At 46.7% G+C, this 17,920-nt stretch overlaps 1 protein-coding gene across 2 annotated transcripts in view; it reads right to left on the reverse strand.

Annotated features, from left to right (window-relative positions):
* Positions 1-17,920, reverse strand: part of SPAG5 (sperm associated antigen 5) — a 24,872-nt gene continuing 6,952 nt past the window's right edge. Inside the window, exons 3-24 of one of the 2 annotated variants that reach the window (XM_025362563.1) lie at positions 16,289-17,376; positions 16,005-16,179; positions 9,407-9,481; positions 9,073-9,165; positions 8,847-8,981; positions 8,515-8,634; positions 8,316-8,408; positions 8,099-8,212; positions 7,653-7,746; positions 7,334-7,481; positions 7,151-7,253; positions 6,854-6,987; positions 6,510-6,648; positions 2,445-2,556; positions 2,187-2,273; positions 1,801-1,921; positions 1,577-1,688; positions 1,108-1,188; positions 809-964; positions 654-728; positions 446-526; positions 1-206 (exon numbers count right to left, since the gene is read on the reverse strand). In XM_025362563.1, the coding sequence (XP_025218348.1) occupies positions 135-206; positions 446-526; positions 654-728; positions 809-964; positions 1,108-1,188; positions 1,577-1,688; positions 1,801-1,921; positions 2,187-2,273; positions 2,445-2,556; positions 6,510-6,648; positions 6,854-6,987; positions 7,151-7,253; positions 7,334-7,481; positions 7,653-7,746; positions 8,099-8,212; positions 8,316-8,408; positions 8,515-8,634; positions 8,847-8,981; positions 9,073-9,165; positions 9,407-9,481; positions 16,005-16,179; positions 16,289-17,376 (3,408 nt within the window). In that variant the 3' untranslated portion in view covers positions 1-134. Of the gene's footprint in view, positions 729-808; positions 965-1,107; positions 1,189-1,576; positions 1,689-1,800; positions 1,922-2,186; positions 2,274-2,444; positions 2,557-6,509; positions 6,649-6,853; positions 6,988-7,150; positions 7,254-7,333; positions 7,482-7,652; positions 7,747-8,098; positions 8,213-8,315; positions 8,409-8,514; positions 8,635-8,846; positions 8,982-9,072; positions 9,166-9,406; positions 9,482-16,004; positions 16,180-16,288; positions 17,377-17,920 lie in introns of both variants that reach the window. The other variant, XM_025362562.1, reaches the window with a different exon arrangement.

Below are 17,920 nucleotides of genomic sequence, written 5' to 3' on the forward strand. Positions count from 1 at the left end.
TTGGAGAAATACATTAAATACACTTTATTTAAATAGCATTTATCTCAGGTGGCTCTATGCCAGTTGGTCTTGGTATTAGGGTAAAGGGGTATTGCAGGTAAAAAGGGGTGAAGCAGATTCTGGCCTTCAGTTTCTTAGCTCAGAAATTCCAGCAATCCCTGTAGCTCTTTGCATCCCCTCACCACCTCTGGAATAGAGAGCAGGGTCTGGGAAGAGAGGCAGAAAAAGCAGCTCAGGACCACAGGCCTAAGGCCCAGGGCTCCCAGCCCCAGCAGGCAGCCGCTGAATTAGAGGGGAGAAAACAGACACCACAGAGAAGCCTGCAATAGTGATTCAGGCCCAGCTCTCAGTAAAGGCTGGGAACGAGAGATGTGCTCATTAGTACCTCCTGGGGCCAGGCCTTGTACCAGGTACATTAGTTATATCACCTCCCTCCTGCCTGTACCTTATAAATATGCTGAACAATGTCATCTAGTTTTTCTAACTCCTTGTCAGAGCGCCGAAGGTTCTCCTCTAGGATATTTCTCTAGAAAGCAAACAGATTTTATAAGTCCTATGCATAAAAGAGCAAGCTTGGTAGGACAGGGGAAACATGGCAGGGCATTTGCTAATGATGGTAGGAAATGGCCCTGGAATGGCATGGACATTCTTACATGGCTCTGGAACTTGATCATGAGTTTTTCCTTCTCATTTTTCATCTCCAGGAACATCACTCTCAGTTTGTCCACCTAGAAATATGTCCAGATCAACAGGGGTACAGCCTGGGGTCCCCACCTGCTGTCCAGCTCCTCTGTTAACTCTGAGTCACCTCCTGAGAGAGCCACACTTTCTCCTGGATCCAATTGGTGGCCACAGGCTGGCAGTTGGAGTCCAGCTGGCCTTCCAGGGCCTCCTGGAGCACTTTGGTCTCTGTCTCCGCACGCCGAAGTGAGCGGGTAAGGTGGGTCACCTCCTCTCTAAGGCTCTGGGAATAAGAATGGAGAGCTGTCCAATAGGACATAAGGATAGACAATGTGTGGTGAACAAAAGTAAACCATTTCTCATATTTGGGATCCTGGCTGACCAGTAACACAGAAAGCAAAGGCCTGGGCATGATGGTGAACATACTATGAGCTCGCCACTCTTGTCTATCTGTTCTAGGATCTTCTCATTCTGCTGCTGTATCACTTCCTGGAGCTCCTTTTCATTCTGTGAGGGAAAGGAAGGTGAGAAGACACACGGAGAGCTGGTCTCTTCACAGCCGTTGCCAGGAGATAGGAGAGAGTGCCTGACCCATGCTCAGCCCACATGAGACCAATTGATATCACTCCAATTCTTCCTCCAGGGCCAACCCAGGCAAGGCACATTTCAGTGTTGGGAGAGTTCTGCTAGAGTTCCTGACTTCTCTCCTGGGTCTGCCTGGGAAGATAGGTCAGCCCATAGCTGAAATGTGAAATGTCTGACCCCAGGAAGGGCAAAACTAGGGCAGTGGTTGGAAAATCCCCACCACCCAGATTCCTGGAGAGATAATGGCTCCCAGTGGGCCAGTAGAGCTGCCCCAGTTCTTCATTGCCCCACTTCTAGGTCCCTCCTTCACCTTGTAGCGCAAGCACAAGGTCTGGTTCAGCTTCTCTATGTCTGCTTCCTTTGCCTTCTGGGCTTCCTGATGCTGTTCTTCCTGGGCTTGTAGCCTAGCCTGCAGCTCACAACTGAAGAAAGGAAGAATTCAGCAACATTCTTGTCCTCTCAGGGGCCAGTTCAACCCTTGGCATAAGAGGCTGTCTCACTGTCCCTCTGTCACCAAAACTGCATCCCACTTACATTTTTCGCTGCAGAGTCCTGATGGCTTCTTCTTTAGACTCTTGTAGCAGGGAACAAAGACTCTGAAGCTCTATAGTCATAATACTCATTTCTGCCAGGCTCTCCTCCATACCTGGGGTCTCTGAAAGAGAAAGTCCCAGATAGAGGTCTAGCCTTCCAGCCATGGAAGGAAGGAGTGTATAGCCATCATTTCCACAACTCTTATCTGTGTTCCCCACCCACAGGATTTGAATGTCTGGAACATTACAGATCCCAGAAGGCAGAAATAAAATGAGCCCAAGTAGAATTGAGGTTTTTAGAGCAAAGCACTTCTCACTGCTTTTGTCTTTACTCATCACCACCAGATTTTCTAGAAATGAGGCAGGATCCCTGGAGCCCCTCCTAACCTGCAGGCTGAAGGGAAACCATTGATGCTACTCGGGTGAAAGCACTCTTGTCACTTCCAAGCAAGGGCACAGGAGTTGATTCTGGCTCTAAGAGAAAAACCAATAATGGGAGAGGGCCCCTTTGGTCATCCAGGGAGGGGTCTATCATAATGGAAGCCAGGGTAAGACAGACAAGCCCGCTGGTGGACATCTTCAACAGCTGAAGATATTGGGAGCAGGGTTACAACTTTCCCGCCCTCAAATCCCAGGGCCTTTAACCTTCATCTGCCACTGCTATCAAGATGCTTCCCAGGAAGGTGTTGTCATTAGGCAGAGGGTGTTCCTGGGTGGGAGCACAGGCTGTACTCAGCAGAAGGGTCTCTTGTTCAGTCTAAGGGCAAAGAAGAAAAAATAGCTGCTGTTCAGGTCTAGTGAACTCCTGGGCTTCCAGGTAACTCCCAGCCATCTCCTCCAAAATGCTGTTCCACCTATTATCTCAATTATCTATCTTCAACTTCTCCATTAGTGCCTTTCCCTGAACATGTTTATATTCTTCAGCCTCTCCCACAAAAACAGCAGTATTTTAAAAATAAACCTAAACAAAACCCTTCTTCTTACCTTAAATCCCCTTTTAGCTACTGCGAAAGAAAGAAAAGAAAAGAAAAAAGAAAAGAAGGAACCTATACTTCTTTTTCTTTTTTGAGACGTAGTTTTGCTTTGCGGCCCAGGCTGGAGTGCAGTGGTGCCATACCTGCTCACTACAAGCTCCGCCGCCTCCTGGGTTCACACCATTCTCCTGCCTCAGCCTCCCAAGTAGCTGGGACTACAGGCGCCCCCGACCACGCCCAGCTAATTTTTGTATTTTTAGTAGAGATGGGGTTTCACTGGGTTAGCTAGGATGGTCTCAATCTCCTGACCTCGTGATCCGCCCGCCTCGGCCTTCAAAGTGCTGGAATTACAGGCGTGAGCCACCGCGCCCGGCTTATACTTCTTGTGTATAATTCTCACCATCTATTAACTTCCCAGCCCACTACTCTCAGGCTTCTCCCTTGTCATTCCGCCTAAATTCTTGTCATTTGGTTCACCAATGGCAGCCTTACTTTCAAATGCAATGCATACATTGAAGCTCTTGTTTTACCTGACCTATTTGATATTGATGACCACATTGTTCTTTTAGAAACTTTCTTTTTTTTTTTTTTTTTTTTTTTTTTTGAGACGGAGTCTTGCTCTGCTGCCCAGGCTGGAGTACAGTGGCCGGATCTCAGCTCACTGCAAGCTCCGCCTCCCGGGTTCACGCCATTCTCCTGCCTCAGCCTCCCGAGTAGCTGGGACTACAGGCGCCTGCCACCTCGCCCGGCTAGTTTTTTGTATTTTTAGTAGAGACGGGGTTTCACCGTGTTAGCCAGGATGGTCTCGATCTCCTGACCTCGTGATCCGCCCATCTCGGCCTCCCAAAGTGCTGGGATTACAGGCTTGAGCCACCGCGCCCGGCCGAAACTTTCTTTTCTTAGCTTGCAGGACATGAGTCTCTCTCCTTTAAAGGCAGGCCTCACACCTTTCTGGTTATTTCTTCTCTATCCACAGGTCCTTCCTTAACTGTTGGATCCTCTGGGTTCAGTCCTTGGCCCTAAATTTACTCTAATTCATTCCCAGGGTGGCCTTGCCTTGGGAGCGCCACAAAAACATCTACTTCAAACTTCCTTTCCACATGAATGACTTCCATCCCTCTCTCAACTGGATTTTTTCCCAGTCTGCAGACTCAAAAGGCTAACTGCCTGTGAAGAATCTACCAGAAGGTTCCACAGTCAAATCTGTATGAAGCTGAGTTCACCATTTTCCCTGTGCCACCCTATCAAAAGTCTGTTCCTACTCCTGTATTTACTATTCTAGAGCAGGGAGAGGGAACACTAGCAAATTGTGGCCTACAGGTCAAATCTAGCCTGCCAACTATTTTTGTAAATAAAGTTTTATTGGAACGCAGCCAGACCCATTAATTTACATACCATCTATGGCTGCTCTTGAACTACAAAGGCAGAGTTGAGTAGTTGAGACAGAGACGATATGGCCCAAAAAAGCCAAAAGTACTTAATATATGGTCATTTATAGGAAAAGCTTGCTGGCCTCAGTTCTGGAGGAGCTGTGCTTGTGGCTGCAGCAGCTAACTGGCTGTGCACAGGTAAGGCCAGGCAAGGCAGGAGCCGCTCAGCATCTCCACTTTGTCTCCTTGGCTCTTCCCCTGCCATCCTCGTCCTGCTACCTGGGACTCCAGGATGTGCCCTTTCGACCCTTTCCTAACATCTTCGCTCCTTTCCGCATACTTGAAACCCCATGGCTCAACCTTTCCTGTTCTATCCCTCCTCAGCTCTCCCACCTGAACCTCAGCTTTTCCAATCCCAAATCCTCCTCTTCTTTTGGATATTTCCTTGGAGTCTGCATCTCCTACCCAGAGCATTTCCTGCTCAGCCTGCTCCCTCTCCTCCTAGGCTAGGTCCTCTCTCCAGTTCTCCTGCCTTCTCTGCCCCCCCGGTCTAGGTCTCTCCCACCAACTGGTTAGCCTGCGTCACCATTACCTCCCCTCAGTCTCATCTCTCTCTCAGGCTCTCCACTCCTTTCAGCCTTGGTCCTCTGCCCTCCCGTCTGGGTGTCTGAGTTGTGGGGAAATGAAGTGCTTCCTATTGCTATTCCTCCCGACACATAGGTGAAGTGCTCCCTGAGCATGGAGATGATCCGGAGGTGTCACTAACCCGTCTCCACACACTAACACAGCTAACCCACTGGGCCCTCTTTCCTAGCAATCTAAGGATCATCATTCACTCTTCTGCCTCTTACATCAAATTGGTCACCAGGTTCTACTGCGTCTGCTTCCTAAATATCTATTGAATCCATTCACTCCATCCTTTCCTTTCTACCGCCTATAAAACTGCCATTATTTCAAGCCTTCAAAATCTGCCTTCTGCCTACTTCTGCAGTGTGGTCTCCTGCCTTGCCCCACATAGCTCTCATGCTGCAGCCATGAAGAGCTGCTTCCCATTCCTCAGACTTGCTGCATTCCATATGAGCGGCATCTTGCCTTGTTCATCCTCTAGTCCCAGCACCTAACCCAGGTTTTATAAGGTAGACACTACAAAAAAGAACACATCATGTACAATGTGCATGACTTTCTACATATGACTCTCATATGTCATCAGATGAAACTTTCATACACCATTCCCTCTGCCTAGTGGGCCTTCCTAAATACCCACCCCTACCCCACAAACTTCTAAACCTCAAGACTGTACCCAAGGTCAGCTGCTTTGAGAAGGGATCCTAATTCTGGGAAGGTTGAAGTGGTCCTCCCCTCTCTATCTCTCACAGTGGTCCATGCAGACCTCTACCATGATCATAAGTCAAAATGACAAGTTTACATCTGGTTGTCTTCCATGCTAAACTGTAGATTTGTTGGCATTTCCTGTGCTCGGCACCCAGTTGGGAAAGAGGATCAGGTCATAAGCAATTGCCAGATTTTAGCATATTTGTTGTGTCTGAATAAGCTGAATATTCTGCTGAATAAGCTAATTACCTGTGTATTCTGAATGATATCAACCACTTATTGTTTAGTGCACACTGCGGGGAGGCCAAAGAAGGCTGTATTTCTGCTTTCTTGAAACATAGTCTGATTGAAGAGACCAGGTATCCAAGGAAAATTAATGCAAATACAAAAGAAGAGTAAGTTCATGAGAAATATGGCAGAAGAAAAGATCGCCAGGTCCACATGATTTGATTTGGGAACATTTCAAAGAAGGTGAACCAGGGAAGATTTCTTTTTTGGGGGGGGAAAGGGTTTCACTCTCACCCAGTTTGGAGTGCAGTGATACAAAAAATTAACCAGGTATGATCATGGCTCACTGCAAGCCTCAACTTCCCAGGCTCAGGTGATCCTCCCACCTCAGCCTCCTGGATAGCTGGGACTACAGGTGCACAACACTACACCTGGGCTAATTTCTGTATTTTTTGTAGAGATGGTTTTCACCATGTTGCCCAGGTTGGAAGGGAGGATTTTAATAGAATAGGCATTTCCAGTTTGAAGAAAGAAGAGAATGAATGTGGGAACAGCCAGAGTCTGGGTTCTGGAGATAAAAATGGGGACATATGTGTAGGATACAGGCAGTCTAGCTGGGGCAAAGTGTTCATAATAGGGAGGTAGAAGACAGGGGAAAAAAGGTTTAAGCAACAGGCTAATGAGGTCCTGTAGGTAACTGAAAGTCATATAAGGTCACAGTTAGAAAAAGAGTAATGTTTTATGAAGACTATTCTGTAAAATAAAGATACAATTGGAAGAGAAGAGAAGGAACCCCGGGATCCTACCTTCTCCTTTAGTTTTGTCTGTAGGAAGAGAGTCAGCCTCTGTAGTTGCTCAGTCAGCACCCCTAGCTTTTGAGAGTACTGCCGTGTTTTCTCCAGGTCTTGCTCCTGGTTATCTACTATGGTGCTGGCCAGTTTAGCCCTGAAATAAGGAACAGGGAAGATGACCAAAGACCAAATTACCTTCTCTGAACGCCTCTCCCAAATCCCCACAGAGCTGCATTAAAGGAGAGAAACAAGAGGCTCAACACTCACAGTTCTCTTCTTGGAGATTTTGGCTTCTAGAAGTGTTCCTGACAAAAAAAAATAAGCACTTGGGGGGAAGTACAGAAAGTTAGACAACTTACGTTAGGTTCTCTACAGTGTCCTTGAGGTTCTCACACTGCAAACTGCGCTCCCGGAGCACTTCCAGTGTGGTTTTCAATTGACACTCAACTTGACCCAGTTCCAGGTGAGCAACCTGATTCTCCTGGTCTGCAAACTGGGAAGACAAGAGAAGCAGCAAGACAAGGAGGGAGAATTTTAGTGCCCTAGGGACAGAGGCTTTTTCTAGTTCATGGTCTCAAACCTTACCTCAACACTATCAGGCAAGAATCACACTCTTGAGGTTTACCAGCTCCCTTGGCCCAAGCCATATTCCTTACCTCCAAGGTCTCTTTCAGGTCCCGCACCTCTTTGGCCAGGACAGCTTGTTGCTGCTGCAGTTCTGCCTGCATGTGTTTTAGTGCCATCTCTTCCTTTTGCCATCTGTCAGAGACCATATATTAGATCCCATTTGGTCCTAATTCCTGGATGCCTACTGCCACAATACCCTGTTAGGAACTCACTGAGCAGCCTGCTCCTCATTGCTCTGGATAAGTTGGCAGAGTAACTCATCCTTCACAGCCAGGTCCTGGGCACAATGGGCATGCTGACTCTGTAGCTCTTTTAGCTGGTTGTCCAAGTTGGCCAGAATCTGCAACTGAGCCCGGAGATCTAGAACAAAAGTATCCTAATGACACTATGCAGTTACCAGGCCAGAAACTGCCCAAACCTCTGCTCCAAAGAAAGTGCTCCTGAGTACTTCCTTGCTCTAGTGCCACACTCCAAGCCTTAACAGGGCTCAACTGCTTACATGCGTGCATACACACACACACACAGAAACACCTGTTGCTAGACGACTGTTTTCCAACTCCAGTTGTTCTATTTGGCCTTTGCACTCCTCTAGCTGGGCAGAGACTTGTTCCAGCTCCCTGGAAACCTAGGAAGAAAAGATGGTTTTCCTCCTATAGTTCCTCCTGAATCAATAATCCCAGGACTAGGTCCAGCTTCTCTTTCTGAACAAGACAGAAAACTACCTTGCTCCTGGGCATCAACATTGCAGAAAATAAGGTTGATCCTCAGGAAAAAGTAGAGACAGGAGAAAAGTTGCTAAAGTAAAAATGCTGAAGGGCAAAGGAAAAAACTGGGCCTAAGGCCATCTTACAGCTAAGGGACCTGGCTGGCCTCCAAACCCACAGGGTGAAAAGAAAACAGATCCAGGGTAAGAGGCTAATGATATCACACATTAGAAAGGAAACCAAGCCTAAGCAGTCCCCACTCCTGGTCTGTACCTCCTGCTTTTCCTCAATTGCTGCATCACGTTCCTGCAGGGCCTGCCGGCTCTTGACTGTGAGTTTCTCTGTGAGTTGTCGAGACCGACTCAGCAAAGCTGTCCATGTTGTATACTACCAGAGGAAGCAAGCAGGTCAGTAGAGCACACTTGAGGCAAAGCTCCTAACAGGACTTGATGTGAGTAAGGAATTAATTATGATGGCCCCAAATACTCACATCCAGTTGCATGGACCTCCAGTCTTGTTGCAAGGTAGAAGTAAGACTCACTGTCTGCTGAACCAGCTCTTCTTGCTCGGTATGAAGCCCTACCTACAAAAGAAAGATTGCCTAGGCGGGAGCCCCTTCCCTTTGGATACAGGTCCACTCTCCCAGTCTGTCAGCACAGACCCCAGGAAAGAAAATGCCCTTAAATTACCAATTGGGTCTGGGTGTCCTTCAGAAGGCCTCTGAATTCCTGCATGGATGCTAGGTCCTGTTCCAGCTGGCTGATGCGCTGGCTGGCATGTGCACAGAAAGCCTCCAGCACTGTCTCTGCCTATTGAGGGAAGAGGTTGCAAGGACACAGTGTGCAACAGGGGAGCCAGCACAAAAAGCTGTAACCATCTGACACCTCAATAGATCAGTTCTTTACTCCCCAGGGCAGGCAGTTCTTAGGCCACCCATCTGTGTCTAAAGTGCATTTGTGTTCCTACAGGAACCCTGAGGTGGAAACCTCCCACATACAAGAACAAATGCCTGGCACCTTACCACATCCTTGCCTCTGAGAGCCATTTCCTCTCTGTGCCTTGCCTCCTCCCTTTCTGCTTTGAGGCTCTGGAACTTTGCCCTCAATTTCTTCAGTAAATCAAAACAGCAAGAGACCAAGATTTCTGTATGCCGAGACTATACAATAAGAATCAGTTGATGTGTCTGGTTCTTCTTTATGGCTTTTAGTCCCACCACAGGCCTCTACCTCCATCTTCATGCTGCTTACCTCCTGACTCACAGTAGTTTTATCTTCTTCTAAATGCAACAGGGATAAGTGAAGCAAGGATATCAGCTCTTTAGAGACAAGCAGCCATGATTGCTGTAGAGAAAAAAATGGGTAGGTGAGATCAAATAGTCACTAAGCAGGCAACAGGGGCACTGGGGAGGAAAACCACTAACCCCAAATTCCAAGCTCCCCATAAGGAGATGTACTTTACAAAGGTTTGGAAACCTTCCTTCACCACCACAGCTTAGTATCACCATCTACTAACCACCCAAGATTCTCCATTCTTGATCTTCACAGGAGACCCAGTGGTGGTGTAAGGTCAATCAACACTTACCATGACATTTCTGGCCTGCTGTAGGGCCTGTCCCATCTCATGGCTCTCCTTAAGATGCTGAAGTTTATTAGTTATCTAGCCAGAAAAACAGAGTTGTTCCTTGTTTTGTTTGTTTTTGAGACAGAGTCTTGCTCTGTCATCCAGACTGGAGTGCAGTGGCACAATCTCAACTCACTGCAACCTCCATCTCCCAGGTTCAAGCAGTTCTCATGCCTCAGCCTCCCAAGTAGCTGGGATTACAGGCATCCACTATCACACCCAGCTAATATGTATAGTTTTAGTAGAGTCGAGGTTTTACCATGTTGGCCAGGCTGGTGGCCAAAGTGCTGGGATTACAGGGGTGAGTCACCATGACCAGCCAAGTTGTTCCTTTTGAGTAGGCAACATGTACTGCCAGCACCTCATTCTTCCTCCCACCCAGTGAGTTATAGGAGCCTTTCCTATTTTATTTATTTTTTATTTTCTGTAGAGATGAGGTCTTGCTATGTTGCCCAGGCTGGTCTCAAACTCCTGGCCTCAGACAGTCCTTCTGCCTCGGACTTCCAAAGTGTTCCTCCCACACCCAGCCACCTTTCCTATTAAAAGTAGGAGCAAAGTTCACAATTCAATTCAGTGAAGCCAAGTCAGAAAGAAAAATCCACAGGTAGGTAAAAAATTTGTTTAGTCAGGCACAGTGACTCATGCCTGTAATCCCAGCACCTTCAGAGGCTGAGGCAGGAGGATCACTTAGGTCCAGGAGTTCAAGACCAGCCTGGGCAACATAGTGAAACCCCATCTCTTTAAAAAAAAAAAAATTTTTTTTCATTAGCCAGGCAGGCATGGTGGCACGTGCCTGTATTCCCAGCTACTCAGCTGGATTGAGGTGGGAGGATCCCTTGAGCCCAGGAGGTAGAGGCTGCAGTGAGCCATGTTCATGCCACTCCACTCCAGTATGGGTAAGAGTGAGACCCTCTCTCAAAAAAAAAAGAAAAAAAAAAAAAGAAAAAAAAGGATAAACCAATTTATATCCTACAGATAAACAGAGTATGCTTATCAGCTTTACCTATTTTATTATTTGCTATTGAGTCACAAGAAAATGGCATCTCACTGTTCAATTTGCATTTTTTAATGCCAATAATGCTAACCTTCTTAGGTATTTATTCATCATTTTTACTTCCTTAATTGTCTGCTCATTATCCTGGGTCAAATAGATAAAACTCATAGTATGCATAGAGTAAGTAAGTATGATCTCAAAGGCAGTAGAACCCTGGAAGATAAATTCTAAGAGAAAAGTGGGAGTCTTCATTACTGAGGCAAGGCAGCCATCATCTGGGGAAAAAATTACTACTGGAGCAGCAGTGCTGATTTCTTGGAGTTCATGGCTCCCTTCCCCAGCAAAGCAGTTATCATTCACTGCTGCATCGTGCAGTAAGGCACAGAGTAGCACATGAGCTTGGATAGGGCTCACATAGTGCTCAGCTGGACAGTCAGGCAGGTGATGAGATTAATGTGAAGGAGGCAGCCAGGCAGCAAGGACATGGCATGGTGATGGAGAATGGCTAAAGGTATGTCATTTCCCCTCTTTGGTTCTGCTTCAGTGGCCTACAAAGGGACCTGGCAAGCTTCAGGGGAAGAGGATGCAAGGCAGATTCAGGGATGGGAAACAAGGTCAAGAACCAGAGGAAAGGATACAAAGATATAAGAAAACAGGAGACAAATTGAGCAGCTGGAGGAACACGGAGCTTACGATTTCCAGGATTTTTGGCAAATGGTAAAGTCACTACTTTGAGGATATTTCAACTCAAAGGAGGTCTTTGCACATTTGGGGACCATCTTTTCTTAGCAGCAGCCACCTATTATCTCAACAGCCACAATGGTGAAGTGCTATCAATTCCTTCAGCTGCCACCATTCCCTTCCTTCCTAGGCCTGTGTTGTAACAGAGTCCTCTAGAACATTGTTGTTATTGTTGTTGTTTGAGACAGTCTCAATCTGTTGCCCAGGCTGGAGTACACTGGTGCGATCTCAGCTCACTGCAACCTCCACCTCCTGGGTTCAAGGGATTCTCATGCCTCAGCCACCCAAGTAGCTGGGATTACAGGAGTGCACTACCATACCTAGCTAACTTTTGTATTTTTAATAGAGATGGGTTTCACTATGTTAGCCAGGCTGGTCTCAAACTCTTGGCCTCAAGTGATCTGCCAGCCTCAGCCTCCCAAAGTGCTGGGATTACAAGCGTGAGCCACCACATTGGGCCAACAGTGGTCTTTTAGCTACTTTCCTCTCATATTTCCTGCAAAAACTAAGTACCCTTAAGTTTAAACTGTTACAAAGACTTTAACGTCCAGCATATTACCAATATTGACAATTTAAAATAATTGTTTGGGCCGGGCGCGGTGGCTCACGCCTGTAATCCCAGCACTTTGGGAGGCCAAGGCGGGCGGATCAGGAGGTCAGGAGATCGAGACCATCCTGGCTAACATGGTGAAACCCTGTCTCTACTAAAAATACAAAAAAATTAGTCGGGCATGGTGGTGGGTGCCTGTTGTCCCAGCTACTTGGGAGGCTGAGGCAGGAGAATGGTGGGAACCCGGGAGGCAGAGCTTGCAGTGAGCCAAGATCGCGCCACTGCACTCCAGCCTGGGCGACAGAGCGAGATTCCGTCTCAAAAAATAATAATAATAATAATTTTTTTTTTTTTGAGACAGGGTCTTACTCTATCCCCCCGGCTGGAGTGCAGTGGTGCAATCTCGGCTCATGGCAACCTCCACCTCCCGGGTTCAAGGGATTCTCATGCCTCAGCCTCCCGAATAGCTGGAATTACAGGCACCTGCCACCACACTCGGCTAATTTTTGGTTGTTTTTTTTTTTTTTTTTTTTTGAGACGGAGTCTCACTCTGTCACCCAGGCTGGAGTGCAATGGTGCGATCTCGGCTTACTGCAAGCTCTGCCCCCTGGGTTCACACCATTCTCCTGTCTCAGCCTCTGGAGCAGCTGGGACTACAGGTGCCTGCCACCACACCCGGCTAATTTTTTTGTATTTTTAGTAGAGACGGGGTTTCAGTGTTAGCCAGGATGGTCTCAATCTTCTGACCTCGTGATCCACCAGCCTCGGCCTCCCAAAGTGCTGGGATTACAGGCGTGAGCCACTGCGCCTGGCCAATTTTTGTATTTTTAGTAGAGACGGGGTTTTGCCATGTTGACCAGGCTGGTCTCGAACTCCTGACCTCAGGTGATCCGTCCACCTCGGCCTCCCAAAGTGCTGGGATTACAGGTGTGAGCCACCACACCCAGCCTAAAATAAAATTATTAGATTACTCTTAAATATATCCAGTGGCATAAATACTACATACACCAAAATGATATGATACCTAGTTGCTATCTTTTAAAAATACAAGAAAAAGCTCTTCTTAGCAGTCAGAAATTTTATTATGTCATTGCTTTTTCTCTTTGAACATTTATTTTTCTCACAATTTCATCCTAATGTAATATATTTGTATGCTTTAAAGTCTGTTATTAGCTGGGCACAGTGGCTCACACCTGTAATCCTAGTGCTTTGGGAGCAAAGGCTGGCAGATCACTTGAGCCCAGGGGTTTGCGAACAGCCTGGCCAACATAGCAAAACCCCATCTCTACTAAAAATACAAAAAAATTAGCTAGGTGTGGTGGCATACACCTACAGTCCTAGCTACCCAGAAGGCTGAGGTGGGAGGATCACCTGAGCCAAGGAAGCTGAGGCTTTAGTGAGCCCTGATCACAACATGGTACTCTAGCCTGGGTGACAGACCGAGACTCTATCTCAAAAAATAAAAATAAAATCTGTTATTAACCATCATCTCTGCAATAACAACAAAAGTTCGTCTAAATTTAAATTAAAATTTCCTTTCAACTCCTTTGACTAGAAGACTTTAAAGTGAAAAAGCTTTCTTTTGGATAGAGAAATCTTTTAATCAGTTGTATAGTAGTCACTGTAATAATTTCTAATAAAATAAACATGCTCAGCAAAATTTAATTGGGAATCACCTATTAATGAAATTGATGGAGCTTCCTTCCCCTTATTAGTTCATATATCTGTGGATTACTATAATTCTAGCAATAAGAAATGGTTCAGCAACAATTCATGACTCTGTTTTTTGAGGCAGGGTCTGGCTCTGTCACCCAGGCTGGAGTGCAGTGGCAAGATCTCAGTTCACTGCAGCCTTCAACTCCCGGCCTCAAGTGATCCTCCACCTCAGCCTTCCGAGTAGCTGGGACTACAGGCACAAACCACCGCACCCAGCTAATTTGTGTATTTTTTTGTAGATATGAGGTTTCACCATATTTCCCAGGGTGGTCTTGAACTCCTGAGCTCAAGTGATCCTCCCACCTCACTCTCCCAAAGTACTGGGATTACAGGTGTGAGCCACCATGCCAGCTGACTCCTTTCCATTCTGATAGATGTAAACACTGAGAAATCTTCACATAAACAATAGGGGCCAGGCGCGGTGGCTCACACCTGTAATCCCAGCACTTTGGGAGGCTGAGGCAGGCAGATCACGAGGTCAGGAGATCAAGACCATCCTGGCTAACACGGTGAAACCCCGTCTCTACTAAAAATACAAAAAATTAGCTGGGCACGGTGGCAGGCGCCTATAGTCCCAGCTACTCAGGAGGCTGAGGCAGGAGAATGGTGGGAACTCGGGAAGCGGAGCTTGCAATGAGCCAAGATCACGCCACTGCACTCCAGCCTGGGCGACAGAGCAAGACTCCGTCTCAAAAACAAAAAACAAAAAAAAACAAAAAAACACACAGAAAAACAACAATAGGAATAAGTAGAAACAGAAGAAGGGAGGCTGAGCACAATAGCTCATGCCTATAATCCCAGCACTTTGGGAAGCTGAGGTGGGAAGATGGCTTGATCCCAGAAGGCAGAAGTTGTAGTGACCCGAGATCACACCATTGCACTCCAGCCTGGGTGACAGCAAGACTCTGTCTCAAAAGAAAGAAAAGAAAAGAAAGTATGTTCTTCTTTAGTAAAGTGGGCATAGGCAATCAGGCATTTGAGAACGGAGAAGTAGGAAAGAAAAACAGTGAAGAATACATGTGGATAATGAGAATAAATAAGGTCTAATATTTGATAGCACAACAGGAGGACTACAGTCAATAGTAATTTGTATATTTAAAAATAACTAAAATAGGCCAGGCGTGGTGGCTCATGCCTGTAATCCCAGCATTTTGGGAGGCCAAGGCGGGTGGATAATTTGAGGTCAGGAGTTCGAGACCAGCCTGACTAACATGGAGAAACCCCATCTCTACTAAAAATACAAAATTAGCTGGGTGTGGTGGCACATGCCTGTACTCCCAGCTACTCAGGAGGCTGAGGCAGGAGAATCACTTGAACCTGGTAGGCGGAGGTTGCAGTGAGCCGAGATCGCACCACTGCACTCCAGCCTGGGCAACAACGGCAAAACTCCGTCTCAAAAAAAAAAAAAAAAAAACAGGCTGGGCGCAGTTGCTCATGCCTGTAATCCCAGCACTTTGGGAGGCTGAGGCAGGTGGATCACAAGGTCAGGAAATCGAGACCAGCCTGGCCAACACAGTGAAAACCTGTCTCTACTAAATATAAAAATTAGCTGGGTGTGGTGGCATGCCCCTGTATTCCCAGCTACTCAGGAGGCTGAGGCAGGAGAATCGCTTGAACCCAGGAGAAGGAGGCTGCAGTGAGCCGAGACCACACCATTGCACTCCAGCCTGGGTGACAGAGTGAGACTCCGTCTCAAAAAAAAAAAAAAAAAAAAAAAAAAAAAAAAAAAAAACAACAACAACTAAGAGTATAATTGGATTGCTTGTAACACAAAGGATAAATGCTTGAAGGGACAGATACAGATACCGCATTTTCCATGATGTGATTATTGCCCATCACATGCCTGTATCAAAACATCTCATGGACCCCATGAATATATTTACCTACTCTGTAACCACAAAAAATAAAAATTATTTTAAAAAATGTTTTAGGCTTATTCACAATTTTTCTTAAAATATTAAATATAGTCTACCAATGCAAAAAACGAAGAAAAAGAATACATGTGGAAGATGATGTTCTAAAAACCAATTCCTTTAAAACTTTCCTTGCTTGCACTACTTTGGAAAGTTTTGATGTACCCCAGGAGTATAGTGACTACCCATAGCTTTAAGGGGATTTTTCAGATCCTCAGCTTTTTTGTTTAAGAGACAGGGTCTCACTGTCTTGCCCAGGCTGAAGTGCAGTGGCATGATCATAGCTCACTGCAGCCTTAACTTCCTGGGCTCAAATGATCCTCCTGCCTCAGCCTCCTGAGTAGTGAGGCATGCAAAACCATATCCAGCTGATTTTTTAAAAATCTTTTGTAGGGATGGGATCTTGCTATGTTGCCCAAGCTGGTTTCAAATGCCTGGCCTCAAGCAGTCCTCCCACCTTGGCCTCCCAAAGCAGTGGGATTATAGGCATCAGCCACCGTGCCTGCCCAGATTCTCAGCTTTTACAAATGTTCTAAGTATAAGCTTGTGATAGGAATCCCCTTTGCCCTCTGGCAGCTTCTCAGCTTAAATTCCAAGGAAGAGAGCCCACTGGGATCCTTCAAGCTTTGAAAGGAATCTTGTTACCCCACTGTGAGATGTGTCAGTCTGTGTGCTACTGTCCTGGGTTTCTGGGTGAGGGACAGCCAGCTGGCTCTTCCAGTCCCGAAGCTGGCGGGAGAGAACCTCCAGAATGACAAGAGAGCTCAGCAGGTTATCTTCCAAGTCATGTCGAGACAAGGCAGTCAGATCTGGAGGCCGGCTGCAGCAGAAACAGAAGAACATGACAAAAAGAAAGGGAGGGGAAGGGATGGGAGGGGAAGGTCCAGGATAATGGAACTCACGAGGCGCAAGAACATAGGGGCACTTACCCACACAGGAGCCGCTCTGTCTCAGAAGTACTGTCCTTGGTGCCAACCAGGCCTGCCTGGGATGTGTTTGTACTCTTTTCCTGTGGTGCTGAGGGAGTAAACCAAGTCCCCACCGAGCAAGTAGAGAAAGGGGTAGTGCCAATTGCAGCATCCCGAAGCATCAAGGGAATGGATAAGCTTTGGCGGAGATTTTCCAGCATGACGGAGGTATTTACACCTTTTTCCAGCCAGGCCAGTGGGGACATCCAAGACTCTGTATCAGAGCCAAGAATCCTACCATCTTCTATTGCTGGGCCTGGAGCTGCTTGGGATTCCATTTCTACTAGATTTGGTGTCAGGCATGTGGACAGAATATCTTCCACATTTGAGACAAGTGCTTGATCTTCTGATTCAAACTCCTTAGGGTGTGTAGGAAAGCTCATTTCTCTTTCCTCCATAGCTCCATGCTCTACAATTTCCTCCTCTGGGTCCACATGATTGACAGGGAAATCTGCTGCCAAGGCAGTTGAAGGGGAAAGCCAGAGAAAAGAGGAAGGCAAGAAGGCGTTACTTTCAGAAGGTACTACTAAGTCCTCAGGCACAGCCTCAGTCCTACTGTCCCTCAGGCTTTCCTTGGAGCAATTTAGTTGTTCAGAAGAGGGATCTGGTGGAGACTCTAAGAGATGGGACGGAGATTCCTGAAAGATAAGTTTCTCAGATACAGCAGCAACAACTTCTGAAAACCTGTCTTCCATGCAGGGTGCCACCTCCTCTCTCACCAGATCTCCTGTTCTCAAAGGTTCATTTAAAGATATGCTGTTTGTCTCTGCCATGGTATCTAAATGGGCCTCAAATGTCATGTCTTGCTGCTGCCCCAGTGGAGATGGTAGAAGGACGATGGTTTTAACCACATAGTTGTCCAGTGGGTCTACTGCTTCCTCAGACGTTTTAGGAGTAGAGCTAGTTTGGGGAACTGGATCTAGAGGCTGCTCATCTGATTCATGCTGACAGGCTTCCAGCCACTTTGAGGAATGACTGAAATGTTCTGAAGGGAAGTCTGTCCTCTTGGCATTTACAAAATCCACTGGAGATGAGTTGTTGCTGCCTTCCTGCCAAAGGAAACAAAAGTAGTTGTCTAAGGCGGTCAATTCGGTTCCCAACATACAATTACGAGTGCAAGATAGTGTCTAAACTCAAAAAAGAAAAGAATTCTTACTACCTCTGCTTAGGTAAGAACTTGGCTAATCTTGGTTGCTCATATAGAGACCCAATAGTAGGGAAAGAAAAGCTGCTAAGCCATTTTGGGTCCTTCCAAGTGAACCAGCCTACACTATAAACAGGCTGACAGCCGGGTGTGGTGGCTCACGCCTGTAATCCTAGCACTTTGGGAGGCCGAGGCGGGTGGATCACCTGAGGTTAGGAGTTCGAGACCAGCCTGGCCAACATGGTGAAACCTTGTCTCTACTAAAAATACAAGAATTAGCCAGGTGTGGTGGCGGGCACCTGTAATCCCAGCTACTCAGGAGGCTGAGGCAGGAGAATCGCTTGAACCCGGGAGGCAGAGGTTGCAGTGAGCCAAGATCGTGCCATTGCACTCCAGCCTGGGCAGCAAGAGCGAAACTCCGTCTCAAAAAAAAAAAAAAAAAAAAAAAA

This window comes from Theropithecus gelada, chromosome 16 (genome assembly GCF_003255815.1).
Source record: "Theropithecus gelada isolate Dixy chromosome 16, Tgel_1.0, whole genome shotgun sequence".
Taxonomy (NCBI): Eukaryota; Metazoa; Chordata; class Mammalia; order Primates; family Cercopithecidae; genus Theropithecus; species Theropithecus gelada.